Here is a 25,489-nt window from a genome sequence, read left to right as displayed (position 1 = left end):
TTGGGCTAGGAGAAAGATGTCCCTAATATTAAGTTTCAGTTCATCCAGTGCCGGATGTATTATATTACAAATAGTGTATTGTGATTGTGTATGTACTACACTTTTCATTCATTCATTCATAAAGACCATCAGCAGCAGTAGTTGATGAGAGTTCACTTATTGGTGTGGCTCACAGCTTAAACTAACACCTCTCCTCCTCTGTCTACCTATAGGATTTGGACTTGATCCCGCACAGCGCTGCCGAACCAATAGAACTACAGTAGAGTCCAGTGAAGGCCCCCGTGGTGTGTCAGCAGGAGGGAATGGCTCCAGCAGCCATGTCTGGGCCTACATCCTCCCTCTCTTCCTCCCTTCTCTTCTTCCTCCTCTCCTGCCTTCTCCTGCTGTCCTGTGCCCACCCAGCCAACGCCTCTGCTCCAAACTGCTCTGCCAGCGGAGACCCCTGCGTGGACGGTGGGTCATCTTCATCTGTGACAAAAAAGCTGCAGTTTAAACGCACATAGAGAGCGAAAAACGTAATTAAAATGGCCAGATGTAGGGACGGATGTAGAGCTATTTGAAGGGAAATAGTATAGGCTAGACTGTTAATCCTCTAGTCTGGTTGTCGGCCTAAGCTATATAGTGCTATCATGAATTAAAGCCGAACCCAATGACACTTTAGGTCTGATTTCTATAACCCTGGTAAAAGGGCAAACATCCAATAACCGCTCTTTATTCAATTTTCTCATTTGGCTTATTTACGGTATTTCATTTATCAAATAGCTTTATTCGATTCATTCACTTTCTCTATTTGGTATAAAAGCCATTATAAAGCAATACAATGCAGGATTGATTGCTACGTCTAGTTGAATTGGAGTCAGTATAGATGCATTTAATTATATGCATTGGGTGTATTATTGCATTTTTCGTCATTTTTACTCAGCGTTAGGCATTCTGCAAATTGAATAGCCAAGTCCCCATTGTGTTTGGTTGTAATTTCCATCCAGGGTGTATAGAACGGCGATTGTACATAGAGAAAAAGACTGTACTAACGTCACTTTGCATCAAAATGCCAGAGCTACTAAGTCACCTAAACACTACTATGGTATGGTATTCCTAAAATGACCAATTTAACAACTGTCTTTCTCATCCAACATACCAACATACTTTAGAGTTTCTCCACAACTCAACTCTGTAATATATTGTATATCTCTCATATGGTTCCAATATACAGTATAGCCTAAGTCTAAAGACATTAAAGACATTCTAAATGATCATATAATCCTACTGGCATTTATTGCAGAAAGCATATATTTTATCAGTCCGTTCCATGGGATTTGTCCAGAGGCTCTGTTAATAACAGGACATAGATGTATTGGCCAGTTGTCAGGTGGTGCTAAAGTGCCGAACAGTGTCAGCAGAACATTCATAACACACCCACATCACGCCAGACCATGGAGACAGACGCTGTTTCACTGCCTCCGTATGGTACACCAGTGCTGAGTTATCAGCTGATTGTGCCAATTTACTTCTCAGAGACTTCAGCGCAGTAATCCATTTCTATACGTTTTAGCGAGGACGAATGGGACCGTATGGAAAAATGTCCCACTTTTTATGCTCCTTAATCAGGTTGTAGCGCCACTAAGCCTTTTAGTAAATGTCTACCGTGGCAGACTTTATGAGATTAGAGATATCGGTGAGGTGTTTAACAAACTTTATGAAAACAAATATGCAATGTGATACTTGGCTGCAAAACTAAATGATTTCTTTCTTTCTTTCTTTCTTTCTTTCTTTCTTTCTTTCTTTCTTTCTTTCTTTCTTTCTTTCTTTCTTTCTTTCTTTCTTTCTTTCTTTCTTTCTTTCTTTCTTTCTTTCTTTCTGTTTACATTTCAGGAGTGGTATTGCCCGTGTGGAACCCCCAGAACCCCTCTGTAGGGGACAAAGTGGCGCGGGCCATTGTTTACTTCGTAGCACTCATCTATATGTTCCTGGGCATGAGCATTATAGCCGACCGGTTCATGTCTTCTATAGAGGTAGGCAATGCACATGAATGACCACACACTTTTTGACTTTTAAAGTGCTCCATTAGAAGTTGCTCATGATATTACATGACTTATATTTGATTGGTAAGCTGCCACTTTCCCTCAATTGACCTCTGTGTTTGCTGTTCTCTTTCATTTGATGCCTCATTTCTTTTTTTAAATGTTCTCTCCCTTCCTCTCTTTTTCCAGGTCATCACGTCCCAAGAGAAAGAAATCACTATCAAGAGGCCCAACGGAGAGACCACCACAGCCACGGTCAGGATCTGGAACGAGACCGTTTCCAATCTCACTCTAATGGCTTTGGGTTCCAGCGCACCAGAGATTCTCTTGTCTGTTATTGAGGTGAGCACACACACAATATGATGATGGTAACAGATCGATATAGAGTGTATTGGGACCACTATAGCTATAATCTGATTGTCTTTTCCATCCATAGGTGTGTGGTCACGACTTCAATGCTGGCTCCCTGGGCCCCAGCACCATCGTGGGCAGCGCTGCCTTCAACATGTTTGTGATCATCGCGCTGTGTGTGTACGTGGTGCCCGACGGGGAGACGCGCAAGATCAAACACCTCCGCGTCTTCTTCGTCACAGCGGCCTGGAGCATCTTCGCCTACATCTGGCTCTACCTCATCCTGAGTGTCTTCTCCCCCGGAGAGGTGGAGGTGAGGCGGATAGACAGACAGATGGAAGCTGGGTTATTTTATAAAAAACTGTACATTTTAACATAGTTTCTGACCATCATGGTAGGGGGAAACACTGAATTATGTGACTAGAAAGGCACCAACAATTCTGAGAAAAATGTACTCTGATGCTTAGCCACAAAGCCATCACTTGGTTTACAAAAGGTTAGGTGGCATGTGTCAGACATGGCTGTAAAAGCCAAAGCCAAATATACAGTAGCTCATTCAGAGATCTTGATGTGAGAGTTTAATGGAACCATTTGAAAATAATCATTGCCCATTTAGGTTTTTCAAAAGCTTTGCCGAGTTTGAAGGCATGTCACATCATTTTGACACCTACGAGTTCGTCGGATTTGCAGTTTCATCTCATACCAGAATCACCACTGTGGCTCAGAAACCGAACTCGCCGGAGCTTGTCAAACACAGACCTTTTTTTTAACAATTATTCTTTAGGGGTGCCACAATAAAATGTAGGGGTATAGCCCCCCTAAAAAGGGGTTGAAAGTGCTCCTGGCTGGAAGGGAAGATGGGCAGGAAATAAAGGAAAGGAAGAAAAACAGACTATGTGTTGACCCTGTCTCCTGTCTCCTGTAGGTATGGGAGGCGGTGTTGACCTTCCTCTTCTTCCCGCTGTGCGTGGTTCAGGCCTGGGTGGCCGACCGGCGTCTGCTCTTCTACAAGTACGTCCGCAAGCGTTACCGCGCCGACAAGCACCGCGGCATCATCATCGAGTCGGAGGGAGACGCCGGATTGGACAGAGCGGGAGGGGGCGGGGCTCTGGGTCCAGGAGGCTTCACTAAGATGGACATGCTGGAGCTGGATGGACAGATGGCTCTCAACTGTCACAGCGGGGTGGATGGAGGGATGATGGAGGATGGAGGGGCCAAGGATGAGGAGGACGAGGCCCGCAGAGACATGGCCAAGAACCTGAAAGAGCTCAAGCAGAGGCATCCCGACAAAGACATGGAGCAGCTCATTGAGATGGCTAACTATCAGGTGAGGAGGAGCATAATGTAGATACACATACTTTAGCTATGTAAGTTTATTGAGATTGGGTTAGCATTTTTAAAGGTACAATTTGAGATTTTGGTAAATGTTTTGAAGAGTCAGTTGACTCTCATGCTATGAAGTATGAAGGTAGAACTTGGAGGAGATATGCTTTACTTAGTAAATACAGTAGGTAGCAAGGGGAGACATCTGGCCTGGCTCTGTCAAAAAAAAGTTCACAGCTAACAAGTTAACATGTCTTTACGCAAACAGAAACGTAATGCAAAGTTTATGGAAGGTTTTGGTGTGTAAATTCCTGTTTTCTTTTAACTCAGTTTAACAAAATGCAATGCAATGTCTATAATAGTCTATAATCAGTATAGTATTTTTACTTTTCAGAGAGCAGGGCTACTGAAGCTACTTACTGCTGCTTCAGGTCCAAGCCTATCCCCACCTCGTATCCATATTCTTTTCTCACTCTTAGCTAAAAAAGCAAAAAAGCTTATATTCCAAAATGTCAAGCCACTCTTTTGAAAAAGACCTTCTAACTGGTTTTCCTCTTCTCATCACCATCTCCACTTGGTTCTTATAACTTCTGTTATTCACTCAGTTCCAGAGCTAGAGATCTTTTTACATCTATCAAAATCAAAGGGTGGAACATATGACCTCAGGCATCACATTTCATATGCGATTCTTCTCAGTGTGACAGTGTGTCGGAGGTGACACTGTAGCACATTCAGCTGTGAACAAAGTGTCTTCAGTGAGCTGTTATAGGCTACAGCACAGAGAACATTTCAGAATGTTCCAGGGCAACTTTGGAGCTGTTAAAGAATGTATTGGAATTACCATTGCATATAATGTAAAGGGGGGGAGGGGTGGGGGAGGGCTTGCAAAACTGAATACACCGTCTTACTGTCTATATATTGAAGGCCAATCTCTAAATAAGTCAATGAATGTCTCCCATCCTTAATGTAAGCTCTGCAAAAAGCGAGCATGTGGACCTCGAGTTAAGAATTTTTTGGTTAACTTAGATTTGCTATTTGTTTATTGGTATTTTCAAGAAATGAAAATGTTGTGGTTTATTTCAAATTAAACTTTTGTCTAAATTTGGCATTAGTGTAGTTTAGTTTTTGACTTTCAACTTTTGGGCCAATCCAAGTCATTTCTTGTCCCGGCTCTTTGTCTTTTGGGTGTGAGGTAAAGAAGTAGAGAACCCCAAGGAGCGCTGGCCAATTACTAAATCTTTGTTTGCATTCAAGCCTCCCTCACCCTCCTGCTATAAACAAGAACGTCAGTTGCAGTTGAAGCATTAACCCTATTGGATAAATTAAGGTTCTTGTGCCCATAATGAATCATCACATTAAACATTAAATGGCTGTCCCCTTTGGTCCCCTTGGACTTGGACTTTCATTAATCTAAGACTGACATTCGCAGCAAAAGCAGATCAAGTTTTTAACTAAACTTACAATCACTTATTCCGTCCCTGCACAGAGAGGCAGATTGTGGAGTGAACTTGGCAGCTTGCTTCCTTTTGAATATAAATAAGTCAGGGGGTCTCTCAAGCGCTGAGGCTACATTTAATCTAACGATTGATTTCCCACTATGACAGTAGTAGCCAAGGTTGTTCATTTCTATTTGGTGGATCGCTCGGCTGTTAAATTCACCCATACTTTATTATAGAAATCATTAGGTAAAGATATGGATTTAAAAGGCTCATCAAAGCTATAGTTTGCAGTTAAGCAGTCCAGCAACTACAGTCTTGGGCATTAAGAAGACATTAATACTTCACAGGGAGTGAACATCTGCAATGTCAAATTATTCATTTTCACAGTGTCTCCCCTGATCTACCCGTTTGTTTGGTTTGTCTTGGCAATGTGTCAGAAAGCAGAGACAGTTAGTGGTCTTTAAAAGAACCATTGAAGTGCAAGCACCAGAGAAATAGACATCCCTTATTGTTTAAGATCACTGTCGGGCTTCAAATGTGGAGCAGCCATGCATTTGAAGTGTCCTCTTATATCTCAATCAGCCGTGACATTTGACCTGTGGACACATGAGAAGAATTTCCCAAGGGGACATAGATACACCAGTTAACCTTTTTAAATGGCAGCTATCCCTGTTGAAAATGAAATGAAATGAAGGACTAAAGAAGGACTAATCTGTTAAAGCACGTTATAGATTAACTTGACAAATTCAATCAGCTAATTATTTTTCTTCCCCCCCTTCCCCCCCCTCCCCTGATCAGACCCTGATGCAGCAACAGAAGAGCAGAGCGTTCTACCGTATCCAGGCAACCAGGATGATGATCGGAGCAGGCAACATCCTGAAGAAGCACGCGGCGGACCAGGCTCGTAAAGTGAGCCTAACACAAACCCTCCACCTCATTGGAGCAGTTGATTCTCAGTCATTATCACTCCCTCAAAGGAAATATACAGCACAATGGATTCATTCCTTGTCATCTTATTCACCGTCATCATATCCACAATCATCCAGCACAATTATCCACCATCGAACTACACAGTATGACAATGTGAGAAATAGACAAGTTCACATACTTTAAAAAAGTAAACACGAATATATTCTGTAAAATAAACGTCATTCACTTTTCAGAGACCTCGCTGGCTGCACATAACCGCGAGGGAAAGAGGTTTCTTGCAATATTACCCGGTTCAAAATACTTTGATAATACGGTTGTGCGATTGGCTGTTACACCTTAAAGTGTTCATGTGAAACAGAAATTGAACCAAAGTTCCTGGCTAATGTTGCAAACTCAATGTACATGAAAAACAAATGAAATACATAGATATAAACAAAACACATTACTTAATGACAAAGATAATGTTTATGCCAGTTAAAGTCATGCCGTACACTGCTCCTGCCTGTGTGCAACCTAATACATATGTTTGTTCCCCCAGGTTGTGAGCAGTAACGAGACCCAGGCCCAGGAAGCTGACCCTCACACCATCCGGATGGACTTTGAACCTGCCTTGTACCAGTGCTTTGAAAACTGTGGCTCCTTGAAGCTGACTGTAGCCAGGCATGGAGGAGACCCCGGAGTTACTGTCAAAGTTGGTGTTGAACATCCATATTATCTATATCTGGTCAGATGCTGGTAAAGGAAAAGTAGTGGCTGCCAACTCTTGCTTTCCAATATTTTTAGCTTTCCGTTTCGCCCCAGCTTGTAACTCAAAGAAAAACACACATTCGTTATACAGCTATTTGGTTTAGACGAGGTGGGCTATCACGGCGTTTCTCTGCCCGATGATCTTTAAAGAACAGTGACTGTTGCCATGCGGATGTTTGATACGGCCACACCCACAAAGTCCTGTCAAACTGCCTAAACAGTAAAAGAGCTGTTTTTTTTAACTAGATTTTAAATAATATTTATGAACATTTACTTTCAATCTGATGGTTGTAAAAGCTTATTGAGACACCCAACTTTGACTTTGAACTTTTTTCATTTATAGATTTTTTTACTATTTTAGACCAAGTTTCCAGAGGCTTTAACACTGGCCTGAATACAAGATTTTCTTTCAAGTCCTCTCACAAAGACAGTGTGATATGATATCTGATATCACTACAGGGCCTTTGCTAGGCTGTTTCTTCTATTTATTCTTCTCTTTCTATAAAAAATTAAAAGATGACGCAGCATCACTGCTGTCTGTAGAGTTATTCTGAAGGCATGGCCTCAGTCTGCCGCCTACGCAAGGCTTATTATGTAAAGTGAAGTGTCCTATAGCCCACACACAAGCTCTGCAGACGCTTTACAAACCAAGAAATTATTATTATCTTGGGCAAACAGGGTTTCTCAATAGGGCTAATGCTTGTACTAAGAATCCATTCAGAATCCCAGAATGCAATCTGAGCATTCGAGAAGTTCAAAGAAACCTACCCAGTGCTTTATCCTCTTTGGAGGTTTAACAATTTTCACAAGAGGCTGCCAGTCATAACATTTCATATATTTTTTTTTATATACATAGGGTATATCATGGAATGGTCAGCTGAGCTACACATATAAAGCAGCAGAAAACATATGGCTAACTTAAAAGACTAAAAGCTAAACTAGCTACCGATGAGCTCAATGTTAATGATGATGATGAAATGTTGCGTATAGTTGAAGTGGAGACAGCAGTCACACGTGGTAGTTCACTATAGCAGATGTATTCCTTACATTAAGCCAAGTGTCGTTGTGACCCCGAACATACAGTGGTACAGTTCCTAAAACCAAGCTATATTCTTGGCTGGCAGGCTATCCATAATACATACAAATTACATTCAAGGCAAAACATTTTCCTGCTTCAGTAATCGCATCAAGATAGGATTTCTCCCATTTTAATCTTGCAGCGTAAAAATTCCACAGGCAGCTCTCCTCGTGTCTGAAACATGTGGAATATGAATGAGCCTGAATGTAACGCAATGCCATCCCTGCTATACCAGCTTGAGTAATGGAAGCATTCAAAAAGAAAGTTTAAAGCCCTGTCACTCATACACATTTAATCAAGGGCTAAAAATAGAGCAAAGCCACGAGAATATGTCTGCAATAGCACCACCAATACTGAGATATACAGGATCAGCCTTTTGCCCTACTAACAGCTATAGATTCATTTGACGTAATCTGATTTTTTCCATTTTTAAATAATGAGTGGGACGGTTGCATCACTGTGATCTGTCTGTGATCCATGCTGTATGGGGGATATAGAGGGTTTATAGAAAGGGCAGGTGGAGAGACGAGAATAGAGTTAGGAGTAGATACAAGGAAAGTTTGGTTTTACTATCTTCAAAGTCGTTGTTATCGGATTGTATCTGAGCCAGAGGGCCAGGTTTAATTGAGCTGTTTCTCTTGTTCTCTCTGGAATGCCTCCACACCATGTCTTTGCTATCCTCCTTCTCGTCCTCTGTGCTCTTTTGCTCCCTCCCTCTTTCTTTGGTGTTTATCTGACCCTTCTCTTAACTCATCACTTCTGTCTCTGTCATCTTTGCTCCTCTCTCCCACCCAGGTGGATTACCGCACGGAAGACGGCACCGCAAACGCAGGTTCAGACTATGAGTTTGCCGAGGGAACTTTGCTGTTTAAACCGGGAGAGACCCTCAAAGGTAAAAAAAATAAGTAAAAAATAACAGTGACAGCAATGTTCTGTGACATGTTTTCAGTAAACATGCCGTTGAGACTGAGGCTCGGGTCACATCCTCTGGCTTCAGCGAAAACGGACACTGAAATGATTTTGTTTAAAGCGATAGTGTGTAACTTTTTCATATAAATGAATGCTACATTCACGCCATCGCCAAACGAGTTGACACAAAGTTGATTAAGCTTATCAGCTCAACAAAACGCTCTCTGTATTTCTCGGTATGGCAGTGTTTACCTGGATTTATAGCAGATTACGGTATAGAATCCATGCGCAATCACTAAAGGCTTACCTCATGTAGATGCACCAACAGTTTTGTTGTAATTATTCCGAATTCCTCATGGGGGACCACAGATATTACGCACTATAGCTTTTGTATCTTGTTACCTTGAACGACTCACCAAAATCACCATCCCTTAATTACTTTTCACTACTCTTTCGCCAGAGATCACAGTAGGAGTGATTGACGACGACATATTTGAGGAGGATGAGTATTTCTATGTCCACCTGAGCAACCCTCGACTGGTTGGGTATCCTGAGGTGGGCTCTGCCCCTCTGGACTCCAGCGTCGGCCCCAAAGCCGTGCTGGGTGACAACCACACTGCAACAGTGACCATCTATGATGACGATCACGCAGGTGAGTAGAACGACACTTTCAATATGGCTACAACACATTTGGTCTTTTTATTTCGCAGTTAAAGCTGAACTGAAAATTGAATGCTCCTCATTTTCCCTCTAAGGAAATGAAAACTGCAGAGATACTGCATCTAAAAAATAAGTTTAAAAAATAAACACATTTCTTATTTTAGCTTAACCCTTCTGTGCAAAACAGAGAACGTGACAAATATACATAAGAAAAGCTGGGTCAGCAATCATTTGAAACACTATGGTTGTAGTAAGAATATGTGCATTTCATCAGCTTAATGTTTGATTTCCACTAACAAAAAGGTCTCACTAGAAGGTAAAAAAAAGGTTCCAACCCCTTCAATGTCCCCACTTTATTCAGTTACAGGAGTTTGACGACATGCAGGCAGAATTAAACTGAGGGAGACTGATAGTAGAGTGGGTGTTCACCTAATGCCTATTATCTTTTATCTGGAGAGAGTGGGTGTGTAATAATGTGTTATCCCTATCCCAATACATATCGCACACCTCGGAGGACAAGCTAGCGAGTGAGAGAGCGTGGGTGTTTATTAACCTCATATTTCACGTCCTGTCTAGTCTTTCTCCCTCGTGGAGTATACACTCTATATTCCTCCTTTCTATGTCTTTCTTCCAGGTATCTTTACCTTTGAGACGTCCAGTCAGAAAGTGAGTGAGAGTGTGGGTGTGATGGAGGTGAAGGTATTGAGGACTTCTGGGGCCCGTGGTCTGGTAGCAGTGCCCTACCGCACAGTGGACGGCACCGCTAGAGCAGGGGACGACTATGAACCAGCAGCCGGCAAGCTGGAGTTTCAGAACGACGAAACCATGTAAGTACATTTACACCTTGGTCACAAACTGTTACTTTATTAAGCACACATTCTATGCACTTTGAAACACAACATCTGACAACAATCTAAAAAAGCTTGCCCAACATATAAAAACAAATCCACAGTAGGCGATATACCTTTTGTTTATTAATAAGATGTTGATATATTGTCTCATGTCCTTGTGATTGACATCCATTCAGGAATTGCTGTTTAGGCTAATTGAGTGTTTAACCTGAACTAACAATGTAAATAACTCTATTAGGCAGATAACTGTATACTAATGCCACTCTTCAAGGTAGGTTAGCCCAAATTAAAATGCTTGCAGACCCGTGTACACACAAACACACACAGACCCACACCCACAGACACATACACATGTAGTCATAAAATTGCTCTTGCGTCCTTGGCCACATTAATTTTTAATATGCTGATGTTAGCAATGTTAAATTGACCAATACATAAAGCGTTTGGGAATGCAGTTTTCTTCAGTGCCTCCTGGGGCTGATAAAGCAAGTCATCTGTTTGTTTGTGTGTGCGTGCGTGTGTGTTTTTTTGTGTGTGTGTGTGTGTGCGTGCTGGTGCGTGTGTGCTTGTGCTAGTATCTGAATGAGGACCAATGTGACAGTGAGGGCATTCAGGGGGAATGTCCAAAAGCTGTTCATATGTGGCTTGCCTTCAGAGAATGACTTAGAAGATGCAGTGTGTTTCTGCGTTCTTGAGAACAACCTTTTTTGAACTTTTTTTTTTCCAGAACTAAAGAGTGAGTGTTGTAAAAGAATCTCTGTAGTTGTCAAAAAATGTATTCAACACATTTACAATGGATTTCAAACCGATGGGTTAGAAATAAATCACATTTAGCGTATGAGGTGTCTCTTCAGGACGTGTTAAGGTAAACACTAACAAAATGTTGTAGCCAAAATGACACAAATGAATCCTATTTACCGATAATGCATATTTATTTTACAATAACAACTATGAATGTGCCTTGTTTGCAGTGATAATGTCAGGGATACTTTGTTATTACACTTAATCCACTGTTATCTTTGGGCTGCACCAGTGTTTCTTTTAGAAGAAGATGGACTTAAGAAGAAAGAACAAAACAGAAAGAAAAAATAAGCCCTCATAATATCCCTCCCCCTCTTTAATTTTTCATGTCTTTTCTCTCTGCTCCCCCTCTCTGCGTGTTTCCTTTTCTTGTTTCATCAATGCGCCTTTGAAATGCTTGTCACTATTGTAAACCTGCTTTTATCCGCTTCACTTGTCTTTCCTCCCTCCACCTCCCTTCTTATGGTCTCTTCTGTCGTTCCCTTGCCTAAGATTTGCTCTGTGTGGCTACTTTCTGTCTGTCCCTGCGTTCCAAATCGCATACTCCTACATCGCATACTCCAAAAATCATCTAGTTAGCATGCAATAGGCATACAATTGGGACATACATTTAATTATTCATTTCATCATAACATCACGCCATGAACTTGCATCGTGCTTATACATATCCCTTGCATTGCTGGTTGTTTACACTCAGGCTCAGTCGATGTGACGTAACCTCCGATGCGCAGTGGAGCGTGAGTCACAATCGCCCTCAAATCATGTTGATTTATACACCAAAAACTATGACCGGATGTATTATGATATCCCAGCATTTTTATGCATTTTGCGTCTGACCACCTGTATCGGGACATCCTAAATCTTTTTCCACCAAATACTAAATAGCAGGGAAATATGGGGCTTGAGATGAAGCATTACTTTCTATCTTATCTCATGCCATGCCTAACATTACTGTCTGGTTTATTTGAACATTTGACATTTTCCTCTGCGCTGGTTGACTTTTGCAATCCTCTCCTCCTCATTTGCATGTTCCTCCATTCTCTCTTCTTTCACCTTTTCTTATTTCCTCTGACAGACTTTTCCTCCCTTTATTGCCCTTTTCTACCCTTTTACTGACCCATACCCTCCTCCGCTGTCACTCTCACCTCCTCTCTCTTCTTTTCTTCTCTCCCTCTCTCCACTTCATCCGCTCCATCCATCCATCTCTGTCTAACCCTTTACTCAGAGAAGAGGGACTTGCTGCCAAGGCAATTTAGCTGGATCACAACCCGGACATTACTCACACTCCACACCTCCATCCATCGCTCCATTCTCCCCCCTCTTCATTCCATACTGTATTTTTCTTCTCTCAGCCTGCATCTATTACCTGTCTGCTGGAGTGGGCTCAAAAGTTGTTGCTGCTTAAAATTCTCTGGGAAATGTCTTAAAGGCATCGGAGCTGAACTGACGAGAGGAGAGGAGAGGAGAGGAGAGGAGAGGAGAGGAGAGGAGAGGAGAGGAGAGGAGAGGAGAGGAGAGGAGAGGAGAGGAGAGGAGAGGAGAGGAGAGGAGAGGAGAGGAGAGGAGAGGGAAAGGGGGGTTTCAGCTCATTTTCATAAGCTCTAAGTCGTAAAAAATGGTGTGATACCACAGAGAAAATTCCTGTACATATGAGATTCTGCCCTGTTGAATTATGGGAAATGTAGGATTCTACTGAAGAAATCAAATTTTTTCGCTGCTTTGATTTTCACTTTTCTTTTTCCAATCTGTCCCTCGTTGTGAGTCTCCCAATGTTATGGAAGGTGCAGCACTTAACTGCTCGGTGTGTGTGCCCAACACATCGTAGGAAAAAGTGGAAATGCAGTCCCACGGAAAGATGTGTTTTCATATACGGTTGTTTCCTGTAAATAGAGGGGGAAAGAGGAGTGAGTCAGGTCAGGGGTGTAGAGTCGAAAGATGGCAAGAGGACGAGTTGAAGAGGGACGTCTTTGTTTGGTGAATACATGATGAGCTGCAGACAGAAGTGGTGGGCAAAGGCAGTGAAAGAATGGTTTATCACATAATACAGGGAATGTATATTTATATACTGTGAAAAAGCCTTAACTCTGTTCAGCCAATGAATGCTTCTTTTAATTTATCCCCCTGTTCGCTAGCGGAGCTTAAGAATCTCCTGGGTCCCTCTCCATCTCTCTCTCTCTCTCTCTATGTCTCTCTCTCTCTCTCTCTCTCTCTCTCTCTCTCTTGTTCTTTTTGTTAGTCAGAGGGCATGTGTGTGTGTGTGTGTGTGTGCACAAGTCAAAGGGAAAGTGAAGTGTGTGTGTGTGTGTCAGTGTATGAGAGAGAGAGAGAGATAGGCTCAGCAGGGCGAGTTTATTCTTAGCCTTCCTCCGACCCGCGGCTCAGCACAGAGTCTCAGCCAAAGACACAGACAAGTATACAGTATGTGTGTGTGCGTGTGTGTGTGTGTGTGTGTGTGTGTGTGTGTGTGTGTGTGCGTGTGTGTGTGTGCGTGTGTGTGTGTGCGTGTGTGCGTGTGTGTGTGTGTGTGTGTGTGTGTGTGTGTGTGCGTGTGTGTGTGTGCGTGTGTGTGTGTGTGTGTGTGTGTGTGTGTGCGTGTGTGTGTGTGTGCGTGTGTGTGTGTGTTTGTGTTTGTGTGTGTGTGTGTATGACAGTGTGTGGGGTCCTCTCCCCTGGCTACTCATTATAAATTTCAAACAGGTGGCGCCACCAAACTGTGCCAACGCCTGTTTAATCACCATCTTGTGTGTGTGTGTGTGTGTGTGTGTGTGTGTGTGTGTGTGTGCGTGTGCGCGCTCATACATTCAGCAAACCATCTGCAACAGTTTTGCTAAAAATAGTTTAAGAACCAAAAAACCTTGTCAACTTGCAACTGGGGCTTTAACCTTATATTTACTTTTTCCCAACAATTGCAAGATACACCGGTTTTAAACTTAACACAGTAACCCACTGTTCCCTAAACCTCACCCTTTTAGTTCCCCTTGCTTCACCTGTCAATCTGTTCATTCTACAAGCAACAAGCTTTTTTAGTTCATTATAATAACGGTGGCAAGTTTAACCTTCAAGGCTCATAGACATCTTTGAAACAATATACAAAAGCAGCCTTCTCTTTTCTAGGTAGCCACTGATTTTGGAGAAATTACTTTACGACTATAGCTACATAGCTAATGATGCTAACATTATCTCCTTAAATGAGTGAAAACATGGCACATCATGTTTAAGGTTCTTATATGTGTCATTGATGGCTACAGACATGTAATTGTGCTAAACGTCTGAAGCTAAAGCCAAATGTTCACAATTCAACTGGCATGCTTTCACTCATCTCTTAAAGGAGACATCATTGTTTCTGTTTTGACGAGATCATAGAGATCACTGAAACAGCCCTTTAAAGTGCATCACCCATATCACCACTTTCCTATGTAGTCCCAGAATCCTGCCATGCCCTGCTGTCTGTTAATGAAGCTCCAACACGACTTTCCTCGTGTTTTTGACTTAACTGTCAGTGGAGCTGTGATCATGCATTTGCTGCAGGCGGATGAGTACTCAGCTTTGCAAGTTTTAGACAAGTCACTCTCCCTTTGGCGGGATGTTTCTTGGAATTAAGAGAGAGAGAGAGAGAGAGAGAGAGAGAGAGGGAGGAAAATACGAGGAAAGCTTGTGCGTGTGTGTGCGTGCGAGTGTGTTTGGGGGTGTTTGCGTGTTTCACAGTGCTTGTAGAGTGTTTGATATTTGCAACCTGTTTCTCCGTCTGTCACCAAAGTAGGGTGACTAACCCAAAGCTGTTTCCCAAAATAAAGCATCCTTTGAACTAACCAAATCCCCAAGAGCTGTTCTCTGTGAGAGTAGTGAATTCAAGAGTGGGTCCTTCTGTACAGATGCGTTCGTGTGTTTGTGTGTGTGTGTGTGTGTGTGTGTGTGTGTGTGTGTGCGTGTGTGTGTGTGTGTGTGTGTCTGGGTGTACTAACACACAGACACACACACGAATACACACACACACACACACACACACACACACACACACACACACACACACACACACACACACACACACACACACACACACAGGGCAAACACTGTAGGGCAAACACTGTAGCATCTTAAGCACATTGTGCCCTAATAAATAAACTGCTTATATTCATATTGAGATAACACTGGTTCCAGGCAGCAGCTTTGGATTGTATTCCTCATTGTCAGTGAGAATACACCAGCATAACACTGCTGTGCATCATGGGTAATAGTGAAATAAACCAATCCTGCAGTAGAAACACATTTAGATTATTGTAAGGCTGTTTGCATACTGCGCTGCGTGAATCTGTCATGTTAAAAAATGTTAAGCAGTGGGTTGGTATTTGTCATCAACACAGCATGCATTCTGCATTCTGGTTGGTTAGTATGCAAACCGCTTCCTGTTGGGCATATTTATGCTGCAGAGTTTGTGTGTGGAATTTTTTTTTTTAATTTGACAACAAGGAAGAACAAACACAATGCAAATGTGTTAAAAAAGTAAAACAACAACATTAACCATCATTAAATATTAATAATTAATAATTGAGATAAGTTTGTATGTATGTATTTGTACCCCATACCTAGTACATAGTCTAGTTTGTTGTGTCACATGCCATTTGTCTTGAGTTGTTCCTCATTTAGTTTGATTTAGTTTTATCCAGCTTTGGTCAAATTATATAAAGGAGCGTTGATCTTTCTGCCCACATCAGTTACATCATTGGAGAATTCCATCATTAAAAGCTGTGAATCAGAACAAGGTTGCAGTCCAGAGGCAGGATAGACAAACAGTGTTAGTGTTCAAATAGGCCCTTCAATCTTTTTATAAGATTAGACAGTAGGCACATATTTATTGTGCATTTCAGGAAAAACTTCACTCCCGGCAGTTGCATTGTCTCCTCTCCACGCCCTGCATCCCCTTAACATCCTGCTAATGGACAGATAAACACTTTCAACCCCCCTCTGTTTCACTACTTCCCTGCAGTCTGCTTTTCTGCTGAAAAACGTCAGAATTCTATTCCTTTGTTTCTGTAGGGATGACAGGTTCTTTTTCTCTCTCTGAATATTCTTTCCCTGTGCGTTGCCTTAGCAACTTTTGATCCCTCCCATTGTTAAGGCGACAAGGAGGAGACGGAAAAATAGAATGGAAGATAAAGAATATAAATGGAGAAATAGCTGGAGTTGAAAGAGGGAGCCATGTTGTTTTTTGATTAACGTTGTCTTCTGAAGGATTTGTTTTTCCCGCAGTCATGTGTCGCCGCTGAAAGTTGAAATACTAAGAAGCGTGTGATAACGCTCCCCCGTTTATTTCCCTTCTAACATTTTCTCTCTCTCTCTTTCATTTCATCTCTCATTTCCCTATCTCAACCCTTTATAGTCAGATTTCTAAGAGTACGGCCACAGTGAGCTAGTGAGCCTGTTAGTGTGTGAGATGCACGTCCATTGTTTGCTCTTTAATTAGTAAAGGAAAACATTATTCGGCCGAATGGATTATGACGATTACAGAGTCAGATCGCGTTTGTGTCTGCGGTCACGGTCTGCCTGATGGAGAGAAAAGGACGGAGAGCAGATAAAAACATGAGATGAATTTCTAGCGGAGAGATAGAAGACACACGTGCTTTTATCCTGCCTTGTCCTCTTTCCCTTTTTCTGCCTGTTATTGTCTCTCCTCCTCCTCGCTGCGTCTTGACTCACTCTTTTTTTGTCTCCCTCCCTCCCCTCCCTCCCCTCCCTCCCTCTTTCTCTTCATCTCTTCTAATGTCACAGCAGTCAAAGTTAAGAAGCTTAAGTCAACATCTTTAACAACTTTGGAGGCTTTCACCGTGTGTGTACGCGCGTGTGTGGGTGCGTGCGTGTCTATGTGTGTACACTAGTTTGCCTTCATGTGTGCAAGGCCGTGTGTTTTATATTTCAGCTGTGTATTGAAATCGATGTGGCAGCTGCCGTCTGCTGTTTGCCTATTGACATTATCCAGGGTGATGCAGTAATTCAACTGGCAGTGTCTCACACACACGCACGCACGGACTCATGCAGGCAAACACACACACACACACACACACACACACACACACACACACACACACACACACACACACACACACACACACACAGAGCACCTCTAGCATCCTCTAAACACATTGATAACCCATTTTTTAATCCCCCCCCCCGGCTCCTCTGTCTCAGTATCTTTACAGTAGAGAAGTCTGTTGATTTGTGGGCATGAGATGAAGACAAAAACCATATAGGTGCATTTGCAGATTTTATAGGACATAGTTGTATTGTGCGGTAGGGTGCTGCGATGCTACATTACAAAACAGCTTTGACTTTTAGGGATTGCACTGCCTCAGTCTATGTCTGGCTGTCTGCTTTTTTAGCCCTTTGTTGTTGTTGTTGTTTATGTTTTCTTCTATCCTCCGTGCCTTTGCCTCTCTGTTCTTCAATTTTTCCGTTTAACATCCCTATCATCTCCTGCTTATACCCCTGGCAGGTAAGCCAGGCAGTTTTTCAGGTTAGAGGCCAGTCTAAAAGCAGCATCGCCATCACCCATTGGCAGTACGATGATGGATATTCAATAAGTGTGGAGCTCATGTGCATATTCAAATTCATTTAAATAGTATTTTGTAATACAAAAAAAGTTACATTTCAAGTATACTTTTACTATGCAAAGTTGTATTGTGGTAGGAGTGAAGGAAAAAGTTAAGCCTATTTGGGTTTATTTTGGGCACAAGTATGATTAGTGTATAGCTCATTTGCATATTACATTTTTTTTTCAAAGAAACTTGTAATCCAAAAATTTTAATTATCATGGATAGTTTCATTGTGTAAAGTTTCATTTTGATAGGACTAAAGGAAAAAAAATAGTCCTATTGGGATGTATTGGTGTCTCGCCTTATTGGCACACACCTCGGATTGATGAGAATTAAACATATTTCCTCAACTAGGATTTCTTAGGACTTTTAGTATGTTGTTCTGGACACCTCATAGAAATGATCTGAGCTGAAAAAAATTTGCACACACACACACACACACACACACACACACACACACACACACACACACACACACAAAATCACACACCCTATGGTCAGAGAGTCCTGCGGCCACACACACATACACACAGGCATGCCCACACTGTAGCATCCCTGTGATCAAACCCCCGTGGACATGCACACACCCTGTAATCACCGCTGTGGGACCCACCAGGAGCTGAAGCAACAGGCTGCCCCTGCCCTTCCCATGCCCATGATTAGAGCCTCAACATGGGGGACAGATGCTCCGGCTCTACCCCCTACATACATCTTACCCTGGGCCTCCCTGCTCCACTGGCCCACACCCACCCTGCCACGCCTAGACCGCATTAAACATACAAGGCCACAGAGCAGTGCTGGGTTCACTGACCGACAAGGCCAGGGCAGAAGCTCTAGGGTGGGTAAGCAAGAGTGACACTTTTTCCTCGATGTATTTAGTTTGACTGCAAGTTTTTTCTCGCAGCTTCTTGAAACACTTTTCCTGGCATTAAACCGCTGCACAGATGTTGTGGGAGGGCTCTGGAACCGTGTCGCACCACTGCTCCTGTTTCTGAAAGGCCTAGTTTTCCCATAATCCCACACTGCATCCTCCACGTCTTTTATGTTTCCTTCTTCTTCTTCTTCTTCTTCTTCTTCTTCTTCTTCTTCTTCTTCTTCTTCTTCTTCTTCTTCTGCAGAAGAAGAGGATAAACATTTGGGAAATGGTTCATTAAATGAGTTCATCACTCCTTCCACCATCTGCCACCGAAAGAGACTGGAGGTGGAAGCTGTATTTGTGCTTAAATACCACAGTGTAAAGCATTGAAGTGGTTCACTCGTTAACCATGTGTCTACATTTTAAGTTTCCTCTTTGAAATGTCCAAAAGCTCATTTCAAGTTTTGACAATTTTCAAGTGTCAAGTGTCATGGGTTTCCTCTCTCCTGTGTCACATGGCTTCAAAACTCTAACCTGATTGATGAGGGCTGTGACTTATGATTCTTATCATTTACTTATTCTTATTAATCTGCATCTTATTTTCACAATTATTCAATTCATCGTTTGGCATCAAATAAATTCAGAAATGGAAATCACAGCTTTACGAAAAAACCTTATGTAGCATGTTCTGCTTGTTTGTTGTGTCTGACAAACAGCCCCAGGACTTTTTCCATCAGTTTTATTCTCACATATATTACTCATGTCCATTCACATCCTGGGGAAATCTTGGCGAATTGTGTCTGTCTGCCACCCCCTCTTGTTTCCTTGTTGCTTGGACCACACATTGGCCACATTGGTCAGAGGGGGATTGTTTGATTCAATCTTGAGCAGTGACCTCTGTTTGTTACATGATTGGATGCGACTGTGACGGCAGCAGCCTGGGTCTAATGAAGGGAAATGATAATGATGCTGGCTCAGACTGTCTGCTGCTGTCCCACGGCGGGGATTAGCAAAACTGTTGTTGTTGTCCAGTATGTGCTAGAGAAACACTGGTCAGACTTAATGACATGTGACAGGGAATATATTCTGCAAAACAAAGTGGTGAATGCAGTCGCTGCTATTATATCAGATAAGTGCTCGGATAACAGGTCATTAGAAGAGAGAGGGGGTTGGTAATGGGCAGTTGGCATTTATAAAGAAATTATTTCAAACAATTTTCTCTAAATACAGGTCATTTCTGCTCTTAATAATAACAGTATTCAAACTATACTCTTCAATAGCTATGACGTCAATGAGCAGTGATATTGATTGATTGACTGCTTGATAACAGTGTGTTTGCAAGGAGGAGTTTATTTTCTGAAGCTGTCCCACTCCTCAACATAGACCCTGCATGAAGATGCTTAGACATTTTAAACATTTTCCGCCATTACCTCATTTGTGCTCATCTCAGTTGGGTGTTAACGCGTCTCCTGCTCGTGGTTGTTCTTTCATTTTAACTTGAACCACGGTGGAGTTTCCCAGCACGTTACTTGACAGATAGAGATTGAGTGGTATATCGCTCCACCAGTAGGGAACCATGCGACCTGCTTTGGGTCACAGCCCCGTAGATTGAGAAACTCTGACTCTGGCATGATGAATGCGTGCCGCTGTGGAAGAGAGATGAGCCAGTTTCTCCTGACTGCACAAGCTCAGGGTAACACACACACACACACACACACACACACACACACACACACACACACACACACACACACACACACACACACACACACACACACACACACACACACACACACAGACAAAGTGATGTCAGAGTGATTAAATCACTAATAGCTTGCGGAGGAGACGTGACTCACACAAGCTCTCCATCCCAGCTCACATCTCTCACCCTCCTTCCCTGTGCTCTTTCCAACACAGTCCGTCTTCCTTTTCTTCTCTTTATCTGACTCCATTAAACACATTGACCAGGTTAACATGCACTGCAATGCTCTCATATTAACCTGGATAAGATCATTTTCTGAATCAGACATTGCCATGTAAACAGCAGTTTCTGCTCATCTTAATCAGAATGATGTCATAGTCGGAGTAAGGCAATCCATAATCACAATAAGACGTGGACTATTCCCATTTTAATCGCATTGTTGAGGCATGTATACACTTAAGTCGCACTAAATATTCTTTAAATATTCAGATTTCCCGACCTTTTTCGGCATTAACCACAGTTTGTGACACATGCCCTGATTTACAGCTGTTGAACTAATGTGTTAACATGCAACAAGGCTCCTTAAAGGAAGCGGTGTCATTTTTGGCTGACAAAACAATACCATACAAGACAAAGATAATGACATAAGGAGTGTTCGTTTGACTTAGATGTGACGGGAATTATTACCTGGGGACAAAATGCACCGACCATTACTAGTGAACATTGCTGTTTTTTTCAGAACATGCACGTTGATATGTAATTTGAATTATTCCCGTAGCTGCTGAGCATGTTAAGTCTTTATTTGGAATATTGTCTTAACTGGAGTATGGACCTTATTTAGAATATGCTGTGCACATAAACGTGATCATTGTCTCACATTCCTCCTTCCCCTCCTTTATTACTCTCTCTTTCTTTTTGTCCTCCACCTCAGCTGCATTCATCTTTTAGTGTTGTCATCTCTTTATCTTTATTCTTCCCATCACAGAGATGGTCTGCGTCTCCCTCTTCATTTTACAGGATGATATATCATGGCCGTGGCGTCTTATCGCTTCCCCATCCATTCACTCTCACCTCTTTTACTCCTTTTTTTCTCTCTTTCGCTGCACTCTCTTCCCCAGCGCTTCATTGTTTGCCCTCCGTCTTTATCGCCCTTCACTTTATAATCGCTCTCCTGCCTCCTTTATTTCCCTTTAAAAGTTCTACTCTTCCTCTTTTCTTGTGTGTGTGTGTGTGTGTGTGTGTGTGTGTGTGTGTGTGTGTGTGTGTGTGTGTGTGTGTGTGTGTGTGTAAGTGATAGTTGAAGGTGAAGTTCAAACTATGTGTGTGTGTAGGAGAAAAAAAGGCTTAAGAAAGTTTAGCATCAGCTTTTAAAAGGTCGGGACAGGCCAAACATATACTGTGCTTGCACACAGAAATACACTCTGCTGCTCATTTGATTACACATTGTACCTAAACAGGTACAAAACGAGTTATGAAATTCTCTCTGTAGAACATTTATGATACAGCTATATTACAGTACTGCTTGGGTTCTATTCTCCCTGGCTCATTCACTTTCCTTTCCTTACTTTCATTTCCACTGACATCCAATGATATAGAAAATAAACACTCTCACAGCCTCTAGGTTTTAAACACACTTGTGCAGGTGTTGTGAGTGATAGATAAAAGCTAGGCAAAGGTAAAGGCAGCGCAGATAGAGAAATAGTGGAGATATCAAAGAGAAAAGACGAATAGGCTCTGGGAGAGAGAGAGAGACGGGTGAATTGTCGGGAAGGAAGAGTGAGTAAAGGGCAGGTGGAGGTGGAGAAAGAGAGAGAGGGAGAGAATGACAGCAGATAAAAAGGACCGGGCGAAAACAATTAAGACGGGAGGAGTAAAGGATGCTCGGAGAATGGCTCACAATTAGAGTGTGTGTCTTTGTCTGTGTGTGTGTGTGTGTCTTCGTGTGCACTTTTGGCAAGCAGCAGCAAGAGTGCTTGGCAGCGGTTGGCATGGAGATATAAATATATATTTATATATATATCTCACTGTCTAAAGGTCCTCACCTTGGGCTGCTCATAGCAGACAATCAGGCCAAAGGCGTCATTACACACGTACAACAGATTGCCTACATTTGTGAGGACCAAAGCGCTGCCCTCATTCATTTTTCAACTACTGAAACCCTTTATCACACAGTGGACATTTCAAGCTCATGCTGTGCAGCCCGAACATTGTTCAAACCAGCGCAATGTCATTTATATCCTAGTGTAGATCAAGGCAGGGCTACCAACTGGGCAAAGAGGGCAACAATGCACCCACTGCCCTAGCACTACAGGGGGCTCCAAAAGGCTCTTGGCTTATTGTTTGAAGTGGTTTGTTGTAATGTAATTGGAATGGTGGGGGACAAGCACAGTATTAACAGATATGATTATCTTAATGTGGATCCTGTGTCTTGAAGAAATACCCATCTAGTTTCAAGGTCTTTATTATATCAGTATTGTGTTCATTTGTAACAGCATTAAAAACACTGTTGGGATACTTTGAGGGATTTCTACATATAGCTTAAGTATTCCATTGTTGTAGAATGACATCCAACCAGATTGGGTCTTTGTGATTAGCCTTATTCTTAAATAAAAAAAATTGTGTTTGTTTAGGTGACAACAAGAATGAATGTTGGGCATGGTCGCCAAACAAGGTGTATACTCATAGTTTGGATAACATCAGAACCCTAAATCTTTACCACTCCATTCATCTTTCCAGGATATCGAGCCCGGTCTTTTTCTATTTTTTGCTCTTTGCCATTTTTTTTGCTGTGTGTCATACTAATACTTTATAACATCCCTCTTGATTTCTGAAATATGAAAACCCAAACTAGGCCGGCGAAGAAGACATGTAGAAATGGTCTATGTAATGTATCATGATAATGATAAGGGAGTCCTGGCATATTTCTTCTCAAGCTGGAATATAAATAATAGATACAATGCTACACCTAATGCCCATCCAAACAACAGTGATGCAAGTGAAACAGAATTTTGTCTTTTGTGTTAAGACCTTCTTCAAACAGCTTCGTTCTCCACGGCAGCCTAACATAAATATAAGATGAGAAGCATTGAAACATACATGAGAACAGATGAGATGAGAGAGAAAAAGAGAGAGAAAAAAGAGAGAGAGGGAAAGAGTGTGGAGCATAAAGGAACGAGGGATGACAACAGGAAAGGGGCAAGGAGGAGGAGGAAGGACGGCCGCCTGTCATTCACTTATTTCCCTGGACTAGTTAAGCTTAAGTAATGTCTGTCTGTCTTCCTATTATCTGTGTGTGTGTGTTTTCCTCTCCTCCTTTAACAGTCTTCTTCCCTCACTGCAGTTAACTCGCTGTCTCTTTGCCTTGGGCTTTCATCTCTCCATCTGCTGGTCCCTGTTGCCTGATCCATCCTTCAACCTTACATTCATTGGCTTGTTTGTTCATGTTGTATTATCCCTGTTCCCTATCTGTTCTCCTTTTTCAATATTTCCCCCTCTATCTATCCATCCATCCATCCATCCATCCATCCATCCACTACCCACCCATCCATCCATCCATCCATCCATCCATCCATCCATCCATCCATCCATCCATCCATCCATCCATCCATCCATCCATCCATCCATCCATCCATCCATCCATCCATCCATCCATCCATCCATCCATCCATCCATATACCCACCCATCCATCCATCCACCCATCCATCCATCCATCCATCCATCCATCCCTCACTCTGTGCATCTCTTAGCTGCAGGAAGCTGATGGCGATGTATAATTTAAAGCTGCTAAAAGGGTTTGTGGTGTGGGCAGTTAGGGGCAGAAGTGGCAGCGGTAAGAATTAAACAACCTTTTTATGAAACACATCAACAAGACGGGGAGAGCAACGGTGGCCATTGTGTGACGTGGTTATCGCCATGGCAACCGCCTGTAAAAGATTCACTCTGTGCAGTGTGTTGATGTAGTGCAGTGTGTTGATGTAGTATGTACTATGTAGTGTGTTGATGTAGTGTAGTGTGTTGATGTAGTATGTACTATGTAGTGTGTTGATGAACCCGTAAAGTGATCAGAACAAGTCAAACGCCTTTACATTTGACTTTCAAATTTTCAAAAGTCATTTGCCGTGTTTAGTTGTTTATGAAAAGTGTGAGGGGGGAAAAAACTTATTTAGAATGACGGCTCAAAATTGCGCCGCAGCTTCAAAGCCAATTTGCACTTTGTAAGTACAGGTTTCACGGTAGCTGTGACAATCTGCAAATTGGCTCCTCTTTTCAGCTCCCTGTTTTTCCACAAAGTAACACTTGCCTGTTTGTCATGTCTGAAGGCCTAAGGTGAAGCCTCTTTATCAGTTGTTTATGAAGAAGAAAAAAACTCTGGGGCTGACTCCAACATTTATACGCTCTTGTGAGGAGATTTTTTTCAACAAGTGGCAGAAGCAAGGCAAAGTGCCATTAAAACATAGCTGAGAGTTGAAGTCACGAGTGTCACATCTTCAGTGACGCCTTCAATCCCCCACACCCCCGTGCTGTCAGTGTGAATCACATCCTGAGCGTTGTTTAACTATGCAAAAAGAGGGGAAGGGAAGTCAATGAGGTGTGTGCGGCTGTGAAAGTCTATAGGTGATACATCCAGTGGATTCACACTCATTATGCACAGATGCATATATGCATGGGCTGTTCAGGAAACACGCGTTCACTTCAGTTTCCTCATTTTTTTAACATATTGTCCTTTACGTTTTAATGACCCTCACTCACACTCCGCGGTTTCCCTTCTTTTTCTTTTCACTCCCTCTTGAAAACTGTAAAGTGCAGTCTTGTTCTCACGAGACGCTCCCCAAGTCACACATCAAACACGGCTGAAAGAGAATGAGAAGGCACTAAAAAATACATACAGGAAGAAAATACTTTGTCCTCTGATGGCACCACAGATAACACATTTCAAAATAAACAATAATATCTGCCCCTCTCTCCTGTCAATGTGCTCAACTAAAGCCCAATATAAAACCACATGGGATAAGAGAGGAAAAATGTGGTCCCATTAAATAATAATTATGCCGATGTTTACTCACGTCATATGATTTATTCTTTGCAAGAAAGGGCTTTTCCCCAGTTGCCTATACGTATATGCAAATAAAGAACATTGAATTTTAAATGAGAAAAAGGGAGAAGAGTAGCGGGTTATAAATGATGACCAGGGGGAAAATCAATGTGTGCACACTGTGCACTATGCTGCTGCCTT

The 25,489-nt window shown here is 42.3% G+C and overlaps 1 protein-coding gene across 1 annotated transcript in view; it reads left to right on the top strand.

Moving 5' to 3' along the window:
• Positions 1-302: 302 nt before the first annotated feature.
• The window catches only part of slc8a4b (solute carrier family 8 member 4b), a gene marked incomplete at both ends in the record, with an annotated part of 43,424 nt that continues 18,237 nt past the window's right edge, over positions 303-25,489 (top strand). Inside the window, 10 exons of the mRNA XM_080052476.1 lie at positions 303-453; positions 1,873-2,012; positions 2,211-2,363; positions 2,458-2,685; positions 3,298-3,699; positions 5,933-6,043; positions 6,603-6,755; positions 8,685-8,781; positions 9,259-9,450; positions 10,093-10,285. Coding sequence (XP_079908602.1) covers positions 303-453; positions 1,873-2,012; positions 2,211-2,363; positions 2,458-2,685; positions 3,298-3,699; positions 5,933-6,043; positions 6,603-6,755; positions 8,685-8,781; positions 9,259-9,450; positions 10,093-10,285 — 1,820 coding nt within the window. The remainder of the gene's footprint in view (positions 454-1,872; positions 2,013-2,210; positions 2,364-2,457; positions 2,686-3,297; positions 3,700-5,932; positions 6,044-6,602; positions 6,756-8,684; positions 8,782-9,258; positions 9,451-10,092; positions 10,286-25,489) is intronic.

The sequence above is a fragment of the Ammodytes marinus genome, assembly GCF_949987685.1.
Source record: "Ammodytes marinus genome assembly, chromosome: 23".
NCBI classification, from domain to species: domain Eukaryota; kingdom Metazoa; phylum Chordata; class Actinopteri; order Uranoscopiformes; family Ammodytidae; genus Ammodytes; species Ammodytes marinus.
The sequence above is the reverse complement of the archived record's forward strand: the minus strand, read 5'-3'. Positions and strand labels throughout refer to the sequence as shown.